Below are 17,486 nucleotides of genomic sequence, written 5' to 3'. Positions count from 1 at the left end.
GCTTGTCCAGTGGTGGGACGGGCTCTTCCTGAGCTGCCCCATGAACAGCACTGGGAGTCCCGAGGCTCGTTGATAAAGTCACTTTTATTGAGAAAGATAGTTTTAGGAACAAACCACAAAAATAATTCTTTCACTGGATGGGCCTCTGTGATTTTGCAGTGAGAGGAGCCTGGAATGCGGGTGGCTCCCTAACTTTCGAACCGATCGATGACCTTCTGTATCCACCTCTTCAGGCGGAAGACATGTGTGTAGAAGCCGTATTTTCCATCCCTGTCACAGCCTTCACCCCATGAGACGATGCCCATTTGATACCAGCGGTTGTTAGAGGGGCTCTGAGGAAGAAACATGGGGTTTCCAATAGAGTCAAGTCCAAGGGAGGGTCAAGTGATTGTTCCTGAAACCTCAGGTCCCTCCCCGTCCACCCAGAAGGATCAACCCACCAGCTCCGGGCCTTCGGAGACGCTTACCTTCATGACGAAGGGTCCCCCGCTGTCGCCCTCACAAGCATCCCCTCGTTTGCCTTCCCCAGGCTTGTAACCTTGAGAGAGAACCGCAGTGCTCAGGGAGCGAGCAGCTCACGCTCCAGCCACTCTCCCCTCCAGAGATGCTGCGGCTGAGTGCCCCCCGACTGCTAGCCCTCCCTGACTCTGCACACTGCCTCACCCCACACATCCAGCCCAGGCAGGTTTTGTCAGCTCTGCCTTCAACACGCAGCCCCAGGCCAGCCACTCCACCACTTCTGCACCCGGGCCCATCACACACCACTCTCTCCCCGAACCGCTGCTTTCTCTGCCTCTCCTTTCGCTCCCTCCAATCCAGTCTCCACCCAACAGGCAGAGTGACTCACAAAACCCACAGACTGACAGGCAGCTGAGAAAAAGGGCAGTGGCCTTTATCCAAACATCCCCAAGCACCCTCCCCAACAACGAGGAACTCAGAGAACAACAGAAGCTACACCGGCAACTTAAGTGTAACCCAGAGAACTACCCAGCCTTCAAGCTGCTTTAATGTATCTAAAGGCAAAAGTGTTAGTCGCTCCGTTGTGTCCAACTCTTTGCAAATGCACAGACTGATGCCCACCAGACTCCTCTGTCTGTGGAATTCTCCAGACAAGAATACTGGAGTGGGTTGCCACTTCCTTCTCCAGGGGACCTCCCCAACCCAGGGATCGAACCCACGCCTCCCGCTTTGCAGGCAGGTTTGCAGGTTCTTTACCATCTGAGCCACCAGAGAAGCCCATTAGTTAGATACATTAATTAACGTACATTTACTAATGTATCTAACTATACATTTAATATCAAAACTTATGTGGAGATGAGGAGGGGAAAATATCTTCTAGGTCAAAGAAATAGACACATATGAGTTAGGAATCTTGTAAATAACCCCAAATCTGCAAACTGAATAAATGAAAACCAAGTAGATCTATACAAAGATGCAACAGGACAACAATAAATACGAACAAAAATAGCTCAGCCAAAAAAATTCCCAAACACAAACATGAAACAAAAGAAAACTGTGACTGAATTAAATATCAAGCGGGGAATTCCCTGATGGCCTAGTGGTTAGGATTCCAGGCTTTCACTGCCATGACCCTGGTTCAATCCCTGGTCGGGAAACTGAGGTCCTCCAAGCCACTCGATACGGCCAAAAACAAGAAAAGATATCCTCAAGCAAAATTTTGGCATGTGAAAAAGAATGAATCAGAAATTCAAAAATTAAATGGACAAAACAACAGTAAGTAGTTAAAAGCATAAAGTGGTTAAAATGGAACTCAGACTAAGGGAAGAAAGGAAGGAATGGGACAGAATTAATATGTACAATCTAGTCCAAGAAAACTTCATAGAAATAAAAGATCAGATGTGCATATTGAAAGGACCCACTGGGAACCTGGCAAAGCTGATCTAAAACACTCAACTCTGAGACCTAGCCTAAAAACCTGAGACTTCAAAGATGAAGAAAATACCTTCAAGGCCTCCAAGCGAAAAAACCAACTCCCTTGCAAAAGCAAAAGAATTACACTTGGCATCAGACTTTGAAAACAACATCCAAAGTAAGTAACAACAAATTCAAGGGAGGAAAACTTAAACCATGGATTTTATAGCCAATGCTGCTGAACTTGAGGTATCAAGGCTACAGAAAACCAGTTAGTTACATACAAGAACTCAGGAAATTCTTTACCCATAACCCTCTTGAAAAATCTGCTAGTGTACAAGCATCCAACTAGGAGATGGATGCTTCAACGAAAGGGCTGATTAACTTCCAACAAGTAGAAAAAATACAATGAAAATACAATATGAGAGGATAAAAGAAAGAAGAAAGTACACTCACTGACCATAACTCCCTCCTATTGACTACACAACAATTCAGTGTCAGCTTCAGTTCAGCCGCTCAGTCATGTCCAGCTCTTTGCAACCCCGCGGACCACAGCCCACCAGGCTTCCCTGTCTACCACCAACTCCCAGAGCTTGTTCACACTCAAATCCATCAAGTTGGTGATGCCATCCAACCATCTCATCCTCTGTCGTCCCCTTCTCCTCCCACCTTCAATCTTTCCCAGCATCAGGGTCTTTTCCAGTGAGTCAGTTCTTCACATCAGGTGGCCAAAGTATTAGAGTTTCAGCTTCAGCATCAGTCCTTCCAATGAATATTCAGGACTGATTTCCTTTAGGATGGACTAGTTGGATCTCCTTGCAGTTCAAGGGACTCTCGAGAGTCTTCTCCAACACCACAGTTGAAAAGCATCAATTCTTCGGCGCTCAGCTTTCTTTACAGTCCAACCCTCACATCCATACATGACTACTGGAAAAACCATAGCCTTGACTAGATGGACCTTTGTCAGCAAAGTAATGTCTCTGCTTTTTAGTATTCTGTCTAGGTTGGTCGTAGCTTTTGTTCCAAGGAGCAATCATCTTTTAATTTCATGGCTGCAGTCACCATATGCAGTGATTTTGGAGCCCCCAAAATAAAGTCTGTCACTGTCTCCACTGTTTCCCCATCCACACAACAGTTAAAAAACTAGAAGAAACTAAGGGCGTTTCAAAAGGGGGAAAGACCAAAGATAATGACCAGAGCAAAAATGCAACCCTTCCTAGTTATGCGAAACTCTTTGAAACAAGTCACAACATCAACACCACATTTGGATCAGGAACTGCCAACGGACGTACAGTGCAGAGGTGGTTCAAGAAGTTCTGCAGAGGAGACGAGAGTCTTGAAGATGAGGAGCGTGGCGGCCAGCCATTGGAAGCTAACAAAACGATTGGGAGGATCATCAAAGCTGATCCTCTTACAGCTACACGAGAAGAAGCTGAAGAACTCAGTATCGACCATTCAACAGTCATTTGGCATTTGAAGCAAACTGGAAAGGTGGAAAAGCTCAATAAGTGGGTGTCTCATGAGCTGACCACAAATCAAAAACATCGTCTTCTCTTATTCCACACAAAAACAACTAACCATTTCTCGACTGGATTGTGATGTGCTCGCTGAGTGGATTTTATGTGACAACCAGCTCAGTCGCTGAACCAAGAAGAGGCTCCAAAGCGCTTCCCAAAGCCACTGTGCACCAAAAGAGGGCTTGGTCACTGTTTGCTGGCCTGCTGCCCGTCTGATCGTCTACAGCTGTCGGAATCCCAGAGAAACCGTTACATCTGAGATGTATGCTCAGCCTGTCGACGAGATGGACCAAACCTGCAACGCCTGCGGCCAGCATCACTCAGCAGAAAGGGCCCGATTCTCCTTCATGACAACACTCGGCCGCACGCTGTGCAACCCACGCTTCAAAAGCTGAATGAACGGGGCTCAAGTTTTGCCTCATCCGCCATATTCACCTGACCTCAACCAGCGACCAGGCCTTCAAGCACCTCAACAACTTTTTGCAGAGAATGACGCTTCCACAACCAGGAGGAGGCAGAAAATGCTTTCTGAGAGTTCACTGAATCCCGAAGCACGGATTTTTGTGCTACAGGAATAAGCAAACTTATTTCTCACTGACGAAAACATGTTGATAGTAATGGTTCTAATTTTGATTAATAAAGATGTGTTTGAGCCTAGCTATAATGATTTAAAATTCATGATCCAAAACTGCAAAAAAAAAAAAAAAAGCAACTACGTTTGCACCAACCTATTAATACTTCCTACACTGATGTTGTGAACCCCTCAAAGTCATACATGCATTTTGACCTCTTTCCATGAATCACAAATGTTCTTAATGGCATCAGGAATGGTGAGTCCTTTCCATAAGCTTTTCAATTTACTTTGCCCAGATCCATCAGAAGAATTACCATCTATGGCAGCTATAGCCTTATGAAATGTATTTCTTAAAATCATAATGCTTGAAAGCCAAAACCACTTCTTGACCCATGGGCTGCAGACTGGATATTGTGTTAGCAGGCATGGAAACAATCTGGTGGAATCTTGTGGTGTGTCTTCATCAGAGCTCTTGGGTAACCAGGTGCATTGGCAATGAGAAGGAATATTTTGAAAGGAATCTTTTTTTTTTTCTGAGCATCAGGTGTCGACAATGGACTTAACACAGTAATCTATGTCGTAAACAGATGCGCTGTCGTCAGGCTTTGCTGTTCCATTTAGGGAACACAGAAAGAGTAGATTTAACATAATTCTGAAGGGCTGGTGGCTCAAGTGGTAAAGAATCTGCCTGCAGTGCAGAAGACCTGGGTTTGATCTCTGAGACAGGAAGATCCTCTAAAGAAGGCAATGGCAACCCATTCTAGTACTCCTGCCTGGAAAATTCCATGGACAGAGGAGCCTGGCTGGCTACAGTCCATGGGGTCGCAAAGAGTTGGACACGACTGAGCGACTAACTCATTAAGGGCCCTAGGATTTTCTTAAGGGTAAAGGAACATTAGCTTGAACTTTATGTCACCAGCTGTATCAGCCCCTAACAAGAGAGCCAGTCTACCCTTTAAAGCTTTGAAGCCAGGCATTGACTTCTCCTCTCTAACTATGAAAGTCCTAGAGAGCCTCTTCTTCCAATATAAGGCGGTTTTGTCTGCATTGGAAGTCAGTGGTTTAGTATAGTCATTTTCATGAATTATCTTAGCTGAATCCTCTGAATAACTTGCTGCTTCACATTGCACTTGGATATTATGAAGACAGCTTCTTTCCCTAAACCTCATGAATCAATCTCTGCTAGCTTCTAAGTTTTGGCTTAAGGGAATGTTGTGGCTAATTCTGTCCAGACCACTAAAACGTTCTTCATATCACCAATCAGGCTGTCTTGCTTTCTCATCATTTATATGTTCACTATAGAAGGCAATGGCACCCCCACTCCAGTACTCTTGCCTGAAAAATCCCATGGATGGAGGAGCCTGGAAGGCTGCAGTCCATGGGGTCGCTGAGGGTAGGACACGACTGAGCAACTTCCCTTTCACTTTTCACTTTCATGCATTGGAGAAGGAAATGGCAACCCACTCCAGTGTTCTTGCCTGGAGGATCCCAGGGACGGGGATGCCTGGTGGGCTGCCGTCTATGGGGTCGCAAAGAGTCGGACACGACTGAAGCGACTCAGCAGCAGCGGCAGCACTTTGAGGGACAGGCTCACACTGCATGGCGTGGAGCATCTTAGTCCTCTGACCGGAATTGACCCCATGCCCCCTGCAGTGGGAGCATGAAATCTTAACCACTGAACCGCCAGGGAAGTCTCTAGAATAGCACCTTTACTTTCCCTTTAGAAGTTTGCCTTTGTACTTGCAGCTTGGCTAACTGACACCAGAGGCCTAGGTTTACATGCCTTGCTCCTTAAGCTTAATCATTTCTAGCTTTTGATTTAAGATGAGACAGGGGCAGCTATTCCTTTCACTTGAACACTTAGAGGCTATGGTAGCGTTATTAACTAGCCTAATTGCTATAGTGTTGTATCTCAGAGAATAGAGGCCCAAGGAAAGAGGAGCAGTCAGAACACAGTTTGCTGTCTATATGGGTGCAGCTCGTGATGCCCCAAAACAATTACAATAACAACATCTGATCACAGATCACCATAACAAATATAATAATGATGAAAACATTTGACACATTGTAAGAATTACTAAAATGTGATACAGAAACACAAAGTGAGCAGATGTTGGTAAAATGGCTCCCGTAGACTTAACACAAACCTTCAATTTGTACAACAAACAAAAAAACACAATATCTGGGAAAGGCAATACTGCAAGGCAAAAACCTAAGCATCCATCAACAAATGAACAGATGAAGAAGATAGACCAGTATTACTCAGCCTTAAAAAAGAATGAAATTCTGCCATTTGCCATAACATGGATGGGCCTAGAGGGTAGTGTGCTCAGCAAAATAAGAAAGACTGAGAGGGACAAATACTGTGTTATCACTTATCTGTGGAATCCAAAAAATAGAACAGATGAATATAACAAAACAGAAAGAGACTCACTGACAGAGAACAAACTAGGAATTACCAGTGGGGAAAGAGAGATGCGGAGGGGCAAGACGGGGCTGGGGGTTAAGAGAGAGAAACTACCACAAGCAAACTGAATAACCAAGATATACTGAACAGCACAGGGAAATACAGCCATTATTTTGTAACAACTTTAAATGGGGTATAAGCTGTCAACACACCGAGTCACTATGTTGTACGCCTGACACTAACATTGTGTCTCGGCTATGTTTAACTCAAATGTATAATATGTAAACAAATAAAGCGAAGCCAGGACTTGAACACAGGCCTGCGCTGTTAACGGCTCTCATCCTCCCACCCCAGCCCCACCACACCCAGGGGACTTGCCAGCACAGAACATGTTCTCGGTGATGCGGATCCGGGTGGAGGCCTTGCACACCGGCCGCTCCACGAGAGGCAGGTTGACCACCTGGAGGACGCTGGGCTGCACCTCGTCAACGCTGGTGGTCCACGTCTCCCTCCGGTTGCCCCAGCCCGTCACCCGCCCTTTGAACCCAACCCGGAGCAGCCTTTGGGGAAGGGAGAAGGACCCAGTGAGAACAGACCCGCCCAGGAGCCTCCCGGCCCCAGCACCATCCCTTAGAGACCCGAGCCTAAGACCCGCGAGGCAGGAAGGCCCGAGGCCTGGAAATGGGAAGGAGCTTCGGCAAGGCAACAGGATGTCAGAGTCGGGTCCAGAACCCAGCCCAGGCCCCCTCAGCCTCGAGCCGCCCCCTCCGCCGCCCCCCACCCCGGCTGCCCTCCTGGCTGCCCCACTTGGCTGCTGTCTCCTTGTCAGGCAGGCACACAGGGTGGATGTATTCGGAGAACTCGATGGGCCTCTTGAGCTTCAGCAGGGCGATGTCCCGGTCCAGATTCTCCTTCCAGTTGTACCTGGGGTGGATGTAGATCTTGTCCAGCATGGAGATCTTTTCAACCTTCCGCTCGTACCTATGCAGACCCCAGCAGAGAAAAAAGAGAAGCTGCAGGCCACCCAGGGAGGTCGGCAGGTTCCTCAAGGAGGCAAACTGCCTGCCCTCAGGGGCCAGAAGTCAGGGTAAGCAGCTCCGCCTTGGCAGGCCCCCAGGCAGCTTCTTCTTGGCCTGAAGCTGCCCCAAGGCTTCAGGATCAAGCAGCCCAGGCAGTAGCGGGAGGGACACAGGCTGCGAGCCCTGACCCAAACAGCCTCTACTCAGGGCTCACGCCTGGGCCGCGTCCTGATGCCTGAAGGGGCGCCAAGGGCAGGCCAGGACTCTGCTCTCTGCCAAGCCTTAGCTTCTCTGTCCCTAGGTCCAAGCTTTAGTCAGAACATGGACAAGTCGACTTTATAGCAGGGACTGCTGGGTTTTCTACCGCAAGAGACATACACAAACATACCCCCGGTGTCTCAGAGCCACGGGGCCCACACAGTTGGCCGCACACCCAGGGCCCCCCGTACCTGGTGCGGGAGTGCTTGCCGATGCGCACCAGCAGGTCGGCCTCAGTGAAGTTCTTGTCCCAAGGCGGGTACAGGAGACAGTGGGCGGCCGTGAGGACCCAGCGGTCACTGATGAGGCTGGCCCCACACAGCAGCTCCTGGGGGCTCTTCCGAAAGAGCATCACCTGCCTGAGGGGGGAAGCGGGAAGCATTAGCAGGTGGCAGGGTTGGGCGGCGGGCTGCCCCATTCACCAGCCCTACAAGCAGAAAGGTCCGTCTAGTCAAGGCTGTGGTTTCTCCAGTGGTCATATATGGATGTGAGAGTTGGACCATAAAGAAGGCAGAGCGCAGAAGAATTGATGCTTTTGCGCTGTGGTATTGGAGAAGACTCTTGAGAGTCTCCTGGACAGCAAGGAAATCAAACCCGTCAATCTAAAGGAGATCAATTCTGAATATTCATTAGAAGGACTGATGCTGACGCTGCAGTCCTTTGGCCACCTGATGTGAAGAGCTGACTCATTGGAAAAGACCCTGATGCTGGGAAGATTGAGGGCAGGAGGAGAAGGGGACGACAGAGGATGAGATGGTTGGATGGCGTCACCGACCAATGGCCATGAGTTTGAGCAAACTCTCTGGTAGATGGTGAAGGACAGGGAAGCCTGGCGTGCTGCAATCCATGGGGTTGCAAATAGTTGGATACGACTAGTGACTGAACAACAAAAACAAGCAGAAAGTCCCAAGTTTAAGAACTAATTGGACAGAGCTAACTGCTGGGCCCAGACCCCAGCTTGACCTGGCCACCCTTGGGGATAAGGCACCCATGCGACACAAAGGGGCAGCCGTCTGCGTTTTGCACCTCTCCTTCCGGCCCCATCGAGCTTTTTCCAGGCCAGAGTTGGCACAGCTTAGCAGAGCTCTGGGGTCAGAAGAGCTGGAATTGAGTCCTGCTATGTGACCCATTCCCTAACAGCATCATTTAGACGAATCCCTTAAGCGCTCTGAGCCTCAGTTTCACCCTCTGACTTGGAGAAGTAACAAACCCAAATCTGAACAGGTGGCAGTGAGGATTCGATGCGATGCTGGTGTGGGCTAGACAACCAGTGGAGCCCACATCTGTGATCGCGGAGAAGGCTCCGGGGCGCGGGGTGGGGGGCGGGGAGGGGGCGCGGGGGAGGCGAGGAGCACGCACCAGGGCGCGAGGCCAACCTCCGCGTCCTGACCCTCCACGATGCGCCCCTCGATGTAGGACTCGAAAAGGTCCGTCTCCGTTTTGTCCTGCAGCTTCTTCTTCTCGAACAGGGGTCGCAGGCCACAGTCTACGGGGCAAGCGGGTCGGTGAGACGCGGAGCGCCGCCGCGCCCGCTCCCGCGCGCCGTGATGCCCGCGCCTTACCAGCCTCCCCGGCGCCGAAGGTCTTCTCCTTGAAGAAGGGCTGGAAGTGGTCCTCAGACGTGCGTCCCTCGATGGCCGCGTCCGGGTCCTCACCCAGCCCGTCTCCCAGGTCTCCATCCACCGGCTCCCCTGCAGGGACCCAGACACGGGCTGCGGCTGGGCCGGGCCACGCCGCACCCGCCGCTGGACCGCCCCAGGCCCCCACCCGCACCCGGGTTGCTAGCGAACCCAGCTCGCGGGCCTCACTGGCTCCAGCTGTGGGCAGGGGCGAGGCGCGCCCCTACCTGGCTCAGGAAGGCCCTCTGCACACGTGGGAAGCCCGAGGCCAGGGAAGGCTCTGCTCCCGCCCTGGCCGCCAGGCCCTGTGCTCTCTCAGGCCCCGGGCCTGCCCTCTCACCGCAGTAGTCCAGGTCACAATACTCAAAGTCGCCAGGCTGGCCGGCCACGTAGCACCAGGCGCCCTCCTCGTCCCCGTCTGGGTTGCGGCAGAAGTTCTCCGCCAGGGGCACGGCCGGGTTGAAGTCCTGGTCCTTGCTCAGGGCCTTGGCCTGCTCGCTGCTCCAGGCAAGGCAGCGGGACCCGCGTGTGGTCACCGCCAGCCGCCCCTGGTACCCCCGGCCACGGTCCGGGACGCACATTTCCAGTACAGGCGACTGACTGGTGGTGGAGCCTCCCGACCGTGGGATCATCTCCACTGTGACTCGGTCCTGGCCTGGTGGGTGAGGAGAGAGAGGGGACAGAGAGCGTGGGACCACAGTGGGGCCAGACAGGATGGGAAGCTCTGCCCCGTGACCTTTGACCTGTATGATGTCAAGTCACTTAACCTCTCTGAGCTGCAGTCCTTTTGCCTGTGAAAGGGATCGCTAATGAGGTTTTTTGTTTTTTTTTTTGCAGGGTTGTTGAGATTTAAACAAAAGATACGGGTGCAAGTGTCTGGGGCGTGACTAGCCAGGGATAGTGCCCAGGTTTCACCTCCCTCGCTATCTGTACTCTATTGCTAGTGCCCGCCCAGAGTCTAAGGGATTCTGTGTTCACAAAGGCCCAGTAGGAAAGGGAGCTGGATCTACTGAGGATGACATTCCATGTTTGGCAGATTGAGTTACTGGCACGAATTTATCCCTGCCTGAATCCACACCCTCTGTCCTGTTATTTTATAAACAAAGTGTAGCCTCCACCTCTCGACCTTGGCCTTGATCACTTGACTTGCTCTGGCCAAAGGCATGTGGGCAGAACTGACTCTGCCAGTTTCTGTGCTTCTGTTCACTGTTTGGCATTTCTGCCATTCCCATAGAAGAAGCTGCAGCCTTTCTGCCTCCTTCACCATGGAAGAGCTGACCTGGACCCACCCACCTGAGCAGCCGAGCTTGGCTGGACCCAATGTTTGAAGCGGGGCCCCCCGCCAAGCCCAGCCTACATCTGGACCCCACAGACTGCGGCTGCAAGGAGCAGAGCCACCCCAGCCGACCCCCAGGCACATAAAAAGTAAACGCTTACTGGTGTCTGCCCCCAAGCTTTGGGGTTTGGTCATTTTGTGGGCTCTGCGGCACTATTGTGACTATAGCTAGCTGCCACGTGATGGGAATTAATAATGAGAATCATGCAGGGCTGGACTGTACGAGGCTTGCTGTTGGCGCTCAAAAAAGGGCATGTAGACTGAGATGGTTAGGAAGGGCTTCCTGGAGAGAAGAAGGCCCCGAGCAGGAAGGAAAGCATATTTAGAATGAGCCATGTCCTGGATTGTAAGGAAGCAAATGGAGGGAGAGGAGGAGGCTGGAAGTGGACTTGCTCTGGCCTCCTGACGTCACTAACTGGGAAGTGTCGGTAACTAACCCCGGTCAGAGGGCGCTGGCATCTCGATTCCCGTCCTGTGCTGCCAGCCCACGCAGACCCATGGGCCATGGCCATGGGCCACCGACCGCCCCCGCTCACCGCACACGGGGACGCTGCACGCTTCTCTCCGCAGAGTAGGGGATGTGGTGTAGCACCAGGGCCCGGTAATGCTGCCATCCGGGTTGCGGCAAAAATTCTCCCGCAGGTCGGCCCCCGGGTGGGTGGTAGAGTTGATTCTGGAATAGAAAGAGGCTCAGCGAGAAGCCTCCCCCCACCACCCCCGGTGTCTCCTCACCCCCCAGCGTCTCAGCAGACAGGCCTGCCCGTCACTCACTCTGGCTTATGTGGGTAGCGACTCCTCCACAGCTGGCACTCGATGCCTGACCGGGTGACGCTCACGTTCCCGCGGTAGTTCATCCCCACACCTTCAGCACAGTTGCCTGCAGAGACCCCAGTCCAGGTGTCTGACGCTGAGGACTTGTCCACCTGCCCTGCTCTCCTCGTGAAGCTCTGTTGGTCCATCCCCTCCAAGCTACTTCTGCTCCATGACCCTTAACCTGCCTTTACTCAGCACTTCCTTTGTACCCAGAAGGTCTACAACCCATTCAACAGGAGGCACCCAACATTGACTGAGCGCCCCCTGTGTGACAGCCATGTGCCAGGCGCTGTACCCAGGACCAAGGACACAGCGACCAATAAGGCGATCAGAGCCTCGGTAGGTCCCTGCCCGCACAGAGCTCATGTCCAGCGGCTCCCCACAAGAGAATGAGAGCGTGAACGAGGTCCTTAGGATCCAGCCCTGGTCTGCCTGTCCGGTTATCTCAGTCCTCAAGCCTGGGGGCCTTTGCACACGCTCGTGCCGTAGCCTTGGAGTGCTCTCCTGCTCACTCGTCAGTGCCTTCCACACACACAAGTGAAACTACTGGGGAGTGGTCCTTGATTCTGCCAGCTACTCCTGGAATTCTCTGGACACCTGGAACAGAACCTTTCCATCAATTAATTTGATGTTTTGTCTTTTTGCTTTCCTATGAAACTATGAGCTCCCTCATTCTCTTAAAATTCCCAGCACCTGACCATAGAGCTTGACAGATTGCAGAGGTTTAGTGAGGTCTACCAGATAAATTACTTAACCCGTGAAAGCATGGCCAGTGGTTAAAGCCACGCTACGGAGCCTACTGCCATACTAACGGTGTATTCGGGAAGCAGTGGAGGAGGGACGATGTGCCCGGAAGGCCCGGCTGCTGCTGCTGCTGCTGCTGCTAAGTCGCTTCAGTCATGTCTGACTCTGTGCGACCCCATAGATGGCCTCCTACCAGGCTCCTCGATCCATGGGATTTTCCAGGCAAGAGTACTGGAGTGGGGTGCCATTGCCTTCTCCGGAAGGCCCGGCAAGGTGGTGCATTTGCACCAGTTCTTGAAGGACGGGGCGGGGGCCGGGGAGCGGTAAGGGCTCTCCACGGGGAGATAATCATGCTAACAGGGGCCAGGATCTGACATATCTTGGCCTGTTTAGAGAAATGCTTGCTTTCAGGAAGCGGAGGCTCTGGGTTCAGGGTTGGTGCTATGCGAGAGAAGGCTAGAAGAGAATGTTAAGTTCAGAACCCACCAAGTTCACCAGTCTAAGAAGCCTGTGCTTTATTCTGGGGACAACGGGGGCGGTGTTGGAGAATGAATGTGACGTTATCGAAGCTCTCCCTTGGGGACACAGGGAAGACTGATTGGCATGGGCAGGGGCTTGGCTGAGAATGAGGCCTTAGCATTAATTCATGACGCATTCATTCATTTCCTCCTCCACAATGAATCATCCTAGGGATGATTACCAGGCATACAGCCAGGGGCAAAGACGCATCCTTGACCTCAGGAACAGAAAGGCTATGTCAGCTGCCAGAGGCCACCGCCCCCCACCCCCGGGCCTTGACTCCTACCCCACCCCCGCTCTGCACACGGGGGGTCTCCCCACCCCCATGTCAGTTCCTCACCTTCCAGACATTCATTGAGCTTTTCTCGAGGATTTCTCGCCGACTCACAAGCTAGAAAAGACCCAGAGACACCACTGAGATTGAGGTGGGGAGGGGGCAAGTAAAGGGTGGGACAGCGCTCAGAAACAGAGGAGCGGGCAGGCGATGGAAGGAAGGAAGGAACGAGGCAGGGGCGCAGGGACGGGTGGCTGGGTGAACCAGAAGGCTCGCTGGGGCGGAGCACTCTGCAGCTGGGGTCCCCAGGACTCCCCTCCCAGAGCAACGTCTTCCGCGTGCTCACCTGTGTACTTGGCCCAGAACACATCCTGAAAAACAAGGCTGAGTATGAGGCTGTGGCAGGGTCCCTTCTGCTTTTTAGAGTCAACTTTGTCTCCTCCCTATGCGCCCCCCCTTTCTCTTACTCTGGTTACCCCCTGGGGACGTGAGGGGAACTGCCTGTACCCCTCCACCCTCCCAGGTCAGCCAAGACAGAAAGGGATTTCTGTGGGTGGGGTAAACTGGTGAGGAGGGGCCCAGGTGGAGCCCCCGGGAAGGGAAGGCTGCTCGGGGCTCCCGGGACACTGAGCCCCAGGCCTGACAGGAACCTCAGCGCCCGAGGGCACAGACCTAAAGCTGAGACACGCGGCCAGTGCCAGCCGCTCCAGAGATCCCAACGCAGACGGCTAAAGACCGAGGAGCCCCCTTCCCTCGAAGCCCTGGAGCCTTGCCAGACCCTGGGGCCTTGACAGAGCCAAGGTGCTGGGCGCTCCCAGAGAGACTGAGCTCTTCATCCCAGCGGCCCAGTGAAGCACACGACGCGATCAACAGAGAGCTGCCGAGTTCCTCGGGCCCCTCCTCTGTGCTCCTGCAGCTGGGACCCCTTGGAGGGAGCCAGGCCCTGCCTCACCGGGGCCTCACCGTAGCACTGGGAGACTCCAGGGCTTCGAAGGCCTCCTCGCGGCTGCACGGCTCCTCCAGGCACTCTCGCTCCAGGTTGCCCTCCCGAAGCTCCTCCAGGAAGCCCTTGTTGGCACGGCGGGCCCGCTGGAGCAGCGAGGATGCTTGCTGATGGGCCAGGAACACTGCAGGGGGCAGGAAGGTGGGCCGGCGGCCACCGTGGGGGCAGGAAGCAAGCCCTGCTGGCTTCCGAAACGGAGGGAGGCGGCCTCTGGGATGGCGGCAGGCCCCGGAAGGCTGCTAATGGCAGCCCACTAGCCCCCTCCTTCCATGGGTCAACCCCAGCCCACCTTCCATACTGCCTGAGAGCAGCGGCCACTGTCCATCTGGCCTGGAGCGCCTGGCCCCTTCCCTGAGCTGGACACGGTGCGGATCTGGGGACTGGCCCTGTTTCTCTCGGTGGAGACCCCAGCCCACATTCCCACACCCTGGTCTACCAGCCTATCGCAGCTTCCAGCGCCCCCCTTACCATGCTGGTTGTGCGCGAGGCTGAACAGGGCAACCAGGGCCAGGCAGCCCGGCAGCTGCGGGCCTCGGACGCGCGCCATGGTGTGTCCGCTCCCGGCACTTCTCTGCGGGCTGGTCCTGACTCCACCGGGTTAATGTTGAACCAACGTGAAGAAATCAGCCAGGAGGCGGAGGTCGGCAGTTCAGGGCCATAGGGACACGCAGCTGGAGAGCCCACCCCCGCCATCCGGGAGGAAGCCCCAGAGCTGAGCCCAGAGGTGCTGCCACCGCCCAGCCTCTCCCTCTCTGGGGTCAGTGGGGTCACAGGGTTCTCCTGTAGGCTCCTTCCCACCCTAACGCAAGGTGATGGTCACTTTGACCTCTGTGAGCCTGTCTCCTCCTCTGGGCGGTGGGGAGAGTGTCTTGCTGTAGAGACTTAAGGAGATTCTGAACTTAGGAAGGGCTTAGTGAGCAGCAGCTGTGTGCAGGAAAGCCCTCAGGGAGGGCTGTGGAGTCCACCGTCCACACGCAAGGAAATGGAGGGCAGGGTGTGGCCAGATGGGAGCCGGGGTCCCAAGTCCCTTCCCTGCCTGGGAGCCGGGGAGGCGTGTTCCTGTGTAGCGGTTGCCAGGAGGAGGAGTGGGGCCCTGGGCCTCCCAGGCCTCCAGTCTGTCTTCCTTCCCAGGTTGCCCAGGACCGGCGGCCTGCAGGAGCAGCTCAGACCCCCATGCCTGCCGGGCCTCCGGGGCTGGGCCCTCCCTCTGCCCCCGCCTGTCTGCCCCGGGGCCGGGCCTCCCCTACTCCCCGATTGCAGTATGAAGGGTAAATATTAGTCCTGGGTAAAACTGGGACAGAGGGCCAAAGAGCAGGAGCACGGGGCGCTCGGGGTTCTGCCTCGCCGTCCTCCTGGCCTGGCCGTGGGGGTCTGCGCTGGGGTCATGTCCAGTGTGGGAAGATCGCACAGAGAGGCCCAGGGCAGCGCAGGGACGGAGGGGTGCCAGGGAGCCAGGGACCAGGGCTTCTAGGGGCCAGCTCAACTCCTGGGTGGCCCGCTTCCACTGTATATATATACATACACTCATTCCTATTTTTCTATGTATTTTAAAAACTGAGGTTTAGCTTGTATGCAACAATGTTGAAACAACTCACAGTGTTTCACTCAAACTGTTACTATACACACATCCATGTTCAGTTCAGTTCAGTTCAGTCGCTTAGTCATGTCCGACTCTTTGCAACCCCATGAATTGCAGCACGCCAGGCCTCCCTGTCCATCACCATCTCCCGGAGTTCACTCAGACTCACGTCTATCGAGTCCGTGATGCCATCCAGCCATCTCATCCTCTGTCGTCCCCTTCTCCTCCTGCCCCCAATCCCTCCCAGCATCGGAGTCTTTTCCAACGAGTCAACTCTTCGCATGAGGTGGCCAAAGTATTGGAGTTTCAGCTTTAGCATCATTCCTTCCAAAGAAATCCCAGGGCTGATCTCCTTCAGAATGGACTGGTTGGATCTTCTTGCAGTCCAAGGGACTCTCAAGAGTCTTCTCCAACACCACAGTTCAAAAGCATCAATTCTTCGGTGCTCAGCCTTCTTCACAGTCCAACTCTCACATCCATACATGACCACAGGAAAAACCATAGACTTGACTAGATGGACCTTAGTCGGCAAAGCAATATCTCTGCTTTTGAATATACTATCTAGGTTGGTCATAACTTTTCTTCCAAGGAGTAAGCGTCTTTTAATTTCATGGCTGCAGTCACCATCTGCAGTGATTTTGGAGCCCCCCAAAATAAAAGTCTGACACTGTTTCCACTGTTTCCCCATCTATTTCTCATGAAGTGATAGGACCAGATGCCATGATCTTCGTTTTCTGAATGGTGAGCTTTAAGCCAACTTTTTCACTCTCCTCTTTCACTTTCATCAAGAGGCTTTTTAGTTCCTCTTCACTTTCTGCCATAAGGGTGGTGTCATCTGCATATCTGAGGTTATTGAGATTTCTCCCGGCAATCTTGATTCCAGCTTGTGTTTCTTCCAGTCCAGCGTTTCTCATGATGTACTCTGCATAGAAGTTAAATAAGCAGAGTGACAATATACAGCCTTGACGTACTCCTTTTCCTATTTGGAACCAGTCTGTTGTTCCATGTCCAGTTCTAGCTGTTGCTTCCTGACCTGCATACAGATTTCTCAAGAGGCAGGTTAGGTGGTCTTGTATTCCCATCTCTTTCAGAATTTTCCACAGTTTATTGTGATCCACACAGTCAAAGGCTTTGGCATAGTCAATAAAGCAGAAATAGATGTTTTTCTGGAACTCTCTTGCTTTTTCCATGATCCAGTGGATGTTGGCAATTTGATCTCTGGTTCCTCTGCCTTTTCTAAAACCAGCTTGAACATCTGGAAGTTCACGGTTCACGTATTGCTGAAGCCTGGCTTGGAGAATTTTGAGCATTATTTTACTAGCATGTGAGATGAGTGCAATTGTGCAGTAGTTTGAGCATTCTTTGGCATTGCCTTTCTTTGGGATTGGGATGAAAACTGACCTTTTCCAGTCCTGTGGCCACTGCTGAGTTTTCCAAATTTGCTGGCATATTGAGTGCAGCACTTTCATAGCATCATCTTTCAGGATTTGAAACAGCTCCACTGGAATTCCATCACCTCCACTAGCTTTGTTTGTAGTGATGCTTTCTAAGGCCCACTTGACTTCACATTCCAAGATGTCTGGCTCTAGATTAGTGATCACATCATCATGATTATCTGGGTTGTGAAGATTTTTTTGGACAGTTCTTCCGTGTATTCTTGCCACCTCTTCTTAATATCTTCTGCTTCTGTTGGGTCCATACCATTTCTGTCCTTTATCAAGCCCATCTTTGCATGAAATGTTCCCTTGGTATCTCTAATTTTCTTGAAGAGATCTCTAGCCTTTCCTATTCTGTTGTTTTCCTCTATTTCTTTGCATTGATTGCTGAAGCAGGCTTTCTTATCTCTTCTTGCTATTCTTTGGAACTCTGCATTCAGATGCTTATATCTTTCCTTTTCTCCTTTGCTTTTCACCTCTCTTCTTTTCACAGATATTTGTAAGGCCTCCCCAGAC

The 17,486-nt window shown here is 52.6% G+C and overlaps 2 protein-coding genes across 2 annotated transcripts in view; both read right to left on the bottom strand.

Moving 5' to 3' along the window:
* Positions 1 to 64: 64 nt before the first annotated feature.
* F2 (coagulation factor II, thrombin) lies at positions 65 to 14,545 on the bottom strand. The gene is made up of 14 exons (XM_040259131.1): positions 14,424 to 14,545; positions 13,916 to 14,079; positions 13,299 to 13,323; positions 13,019 to 13,069; positions 11,374 to 11,479; positions 11,139 to 11,275; positions 9,607 to 9,921; positions 9,210 to 9,338; positions 9,007 to 9,133; positions 7,839 to 8,006; positions 7,178 to 7,351; positions 6,749 to 6,930; positions 468 to 538; positions 65 to 332 (listed from the first exon to the last, which is right to left on the bottom strand). Exons 1-14 carry the CDS (start codon positions 14,500 to 14,502, stop codon positions 189 to 191), a joined length of 1,872 nt encoding a protein of 623 aa, XP_040115065.1. The 5' UTR covers positions 14,503 to 14,545; the 3' UTR covers positions 65 to 188.
* Positions 11,395 to 17,486, bottom strand: part of ZNF408 (zinc finger protein 408) — a 19,148-nt gene continuing 13,056 nt past the window's right edge. Inside the window, exon 6 of the transcript XR_005724251.1 lies at positions 11,395 to 11,405. The gene's annotated coding sequence lies outside the window, so the exon portion shown is untranslated. The remainder of the gene's footprint in view (positions 11,406 to 17,486) is intronic.

The sequence above is a fragment of the Oryx dammah genome, unplaced genomic scaffold, assembly GCF_014754425.2.
Source record: "Oryx dammah isolate SB20612 unplaced genomic scaffold, SCBI_Odam_1.1 HiC_scaffold_17, whole genome shotgun sequence".
Lineage (NCBI taxonomy): Eukaryota > Metazoa > Chordata > Mammalia > Artiodactyla > Bovidae > Oryx > Oryx dammah.
The sequence above is the reverse complement of the archived record's forward strand: the minus strand, read 5'-3'. Positions and strand labels throughout refer to the sequence as shown.

What these genes read in the sequence shown, in the direction of transcription:
- F2 (XM_040259131.1), bottom strand. Translation starts at nt 14,502, where the DNA reads ATGGCGCGCGTCCGAGGCCCGCAGCTGCCGGGCTGCCTGGCCCTGGTT. An exon ending in GAGGTTGGCCTCGCGCCCTG is followed by an intron (nt 8,007 to 9,006) that starts GTGCGTGCTCCT and finishes TTCCCCCCTCAG; the next exon opens with GCAGGTGATGCTCTTTCGGA. An exon ending in GGCAAGCACTCCCGCACCAG is followed by an intron (nt 7,352 to 7,838) that starts GTACGGGGGGCC and finishes GGGTCTGCATAG; the next exon opens with GTACGAGCGGAAGGTTGAAA.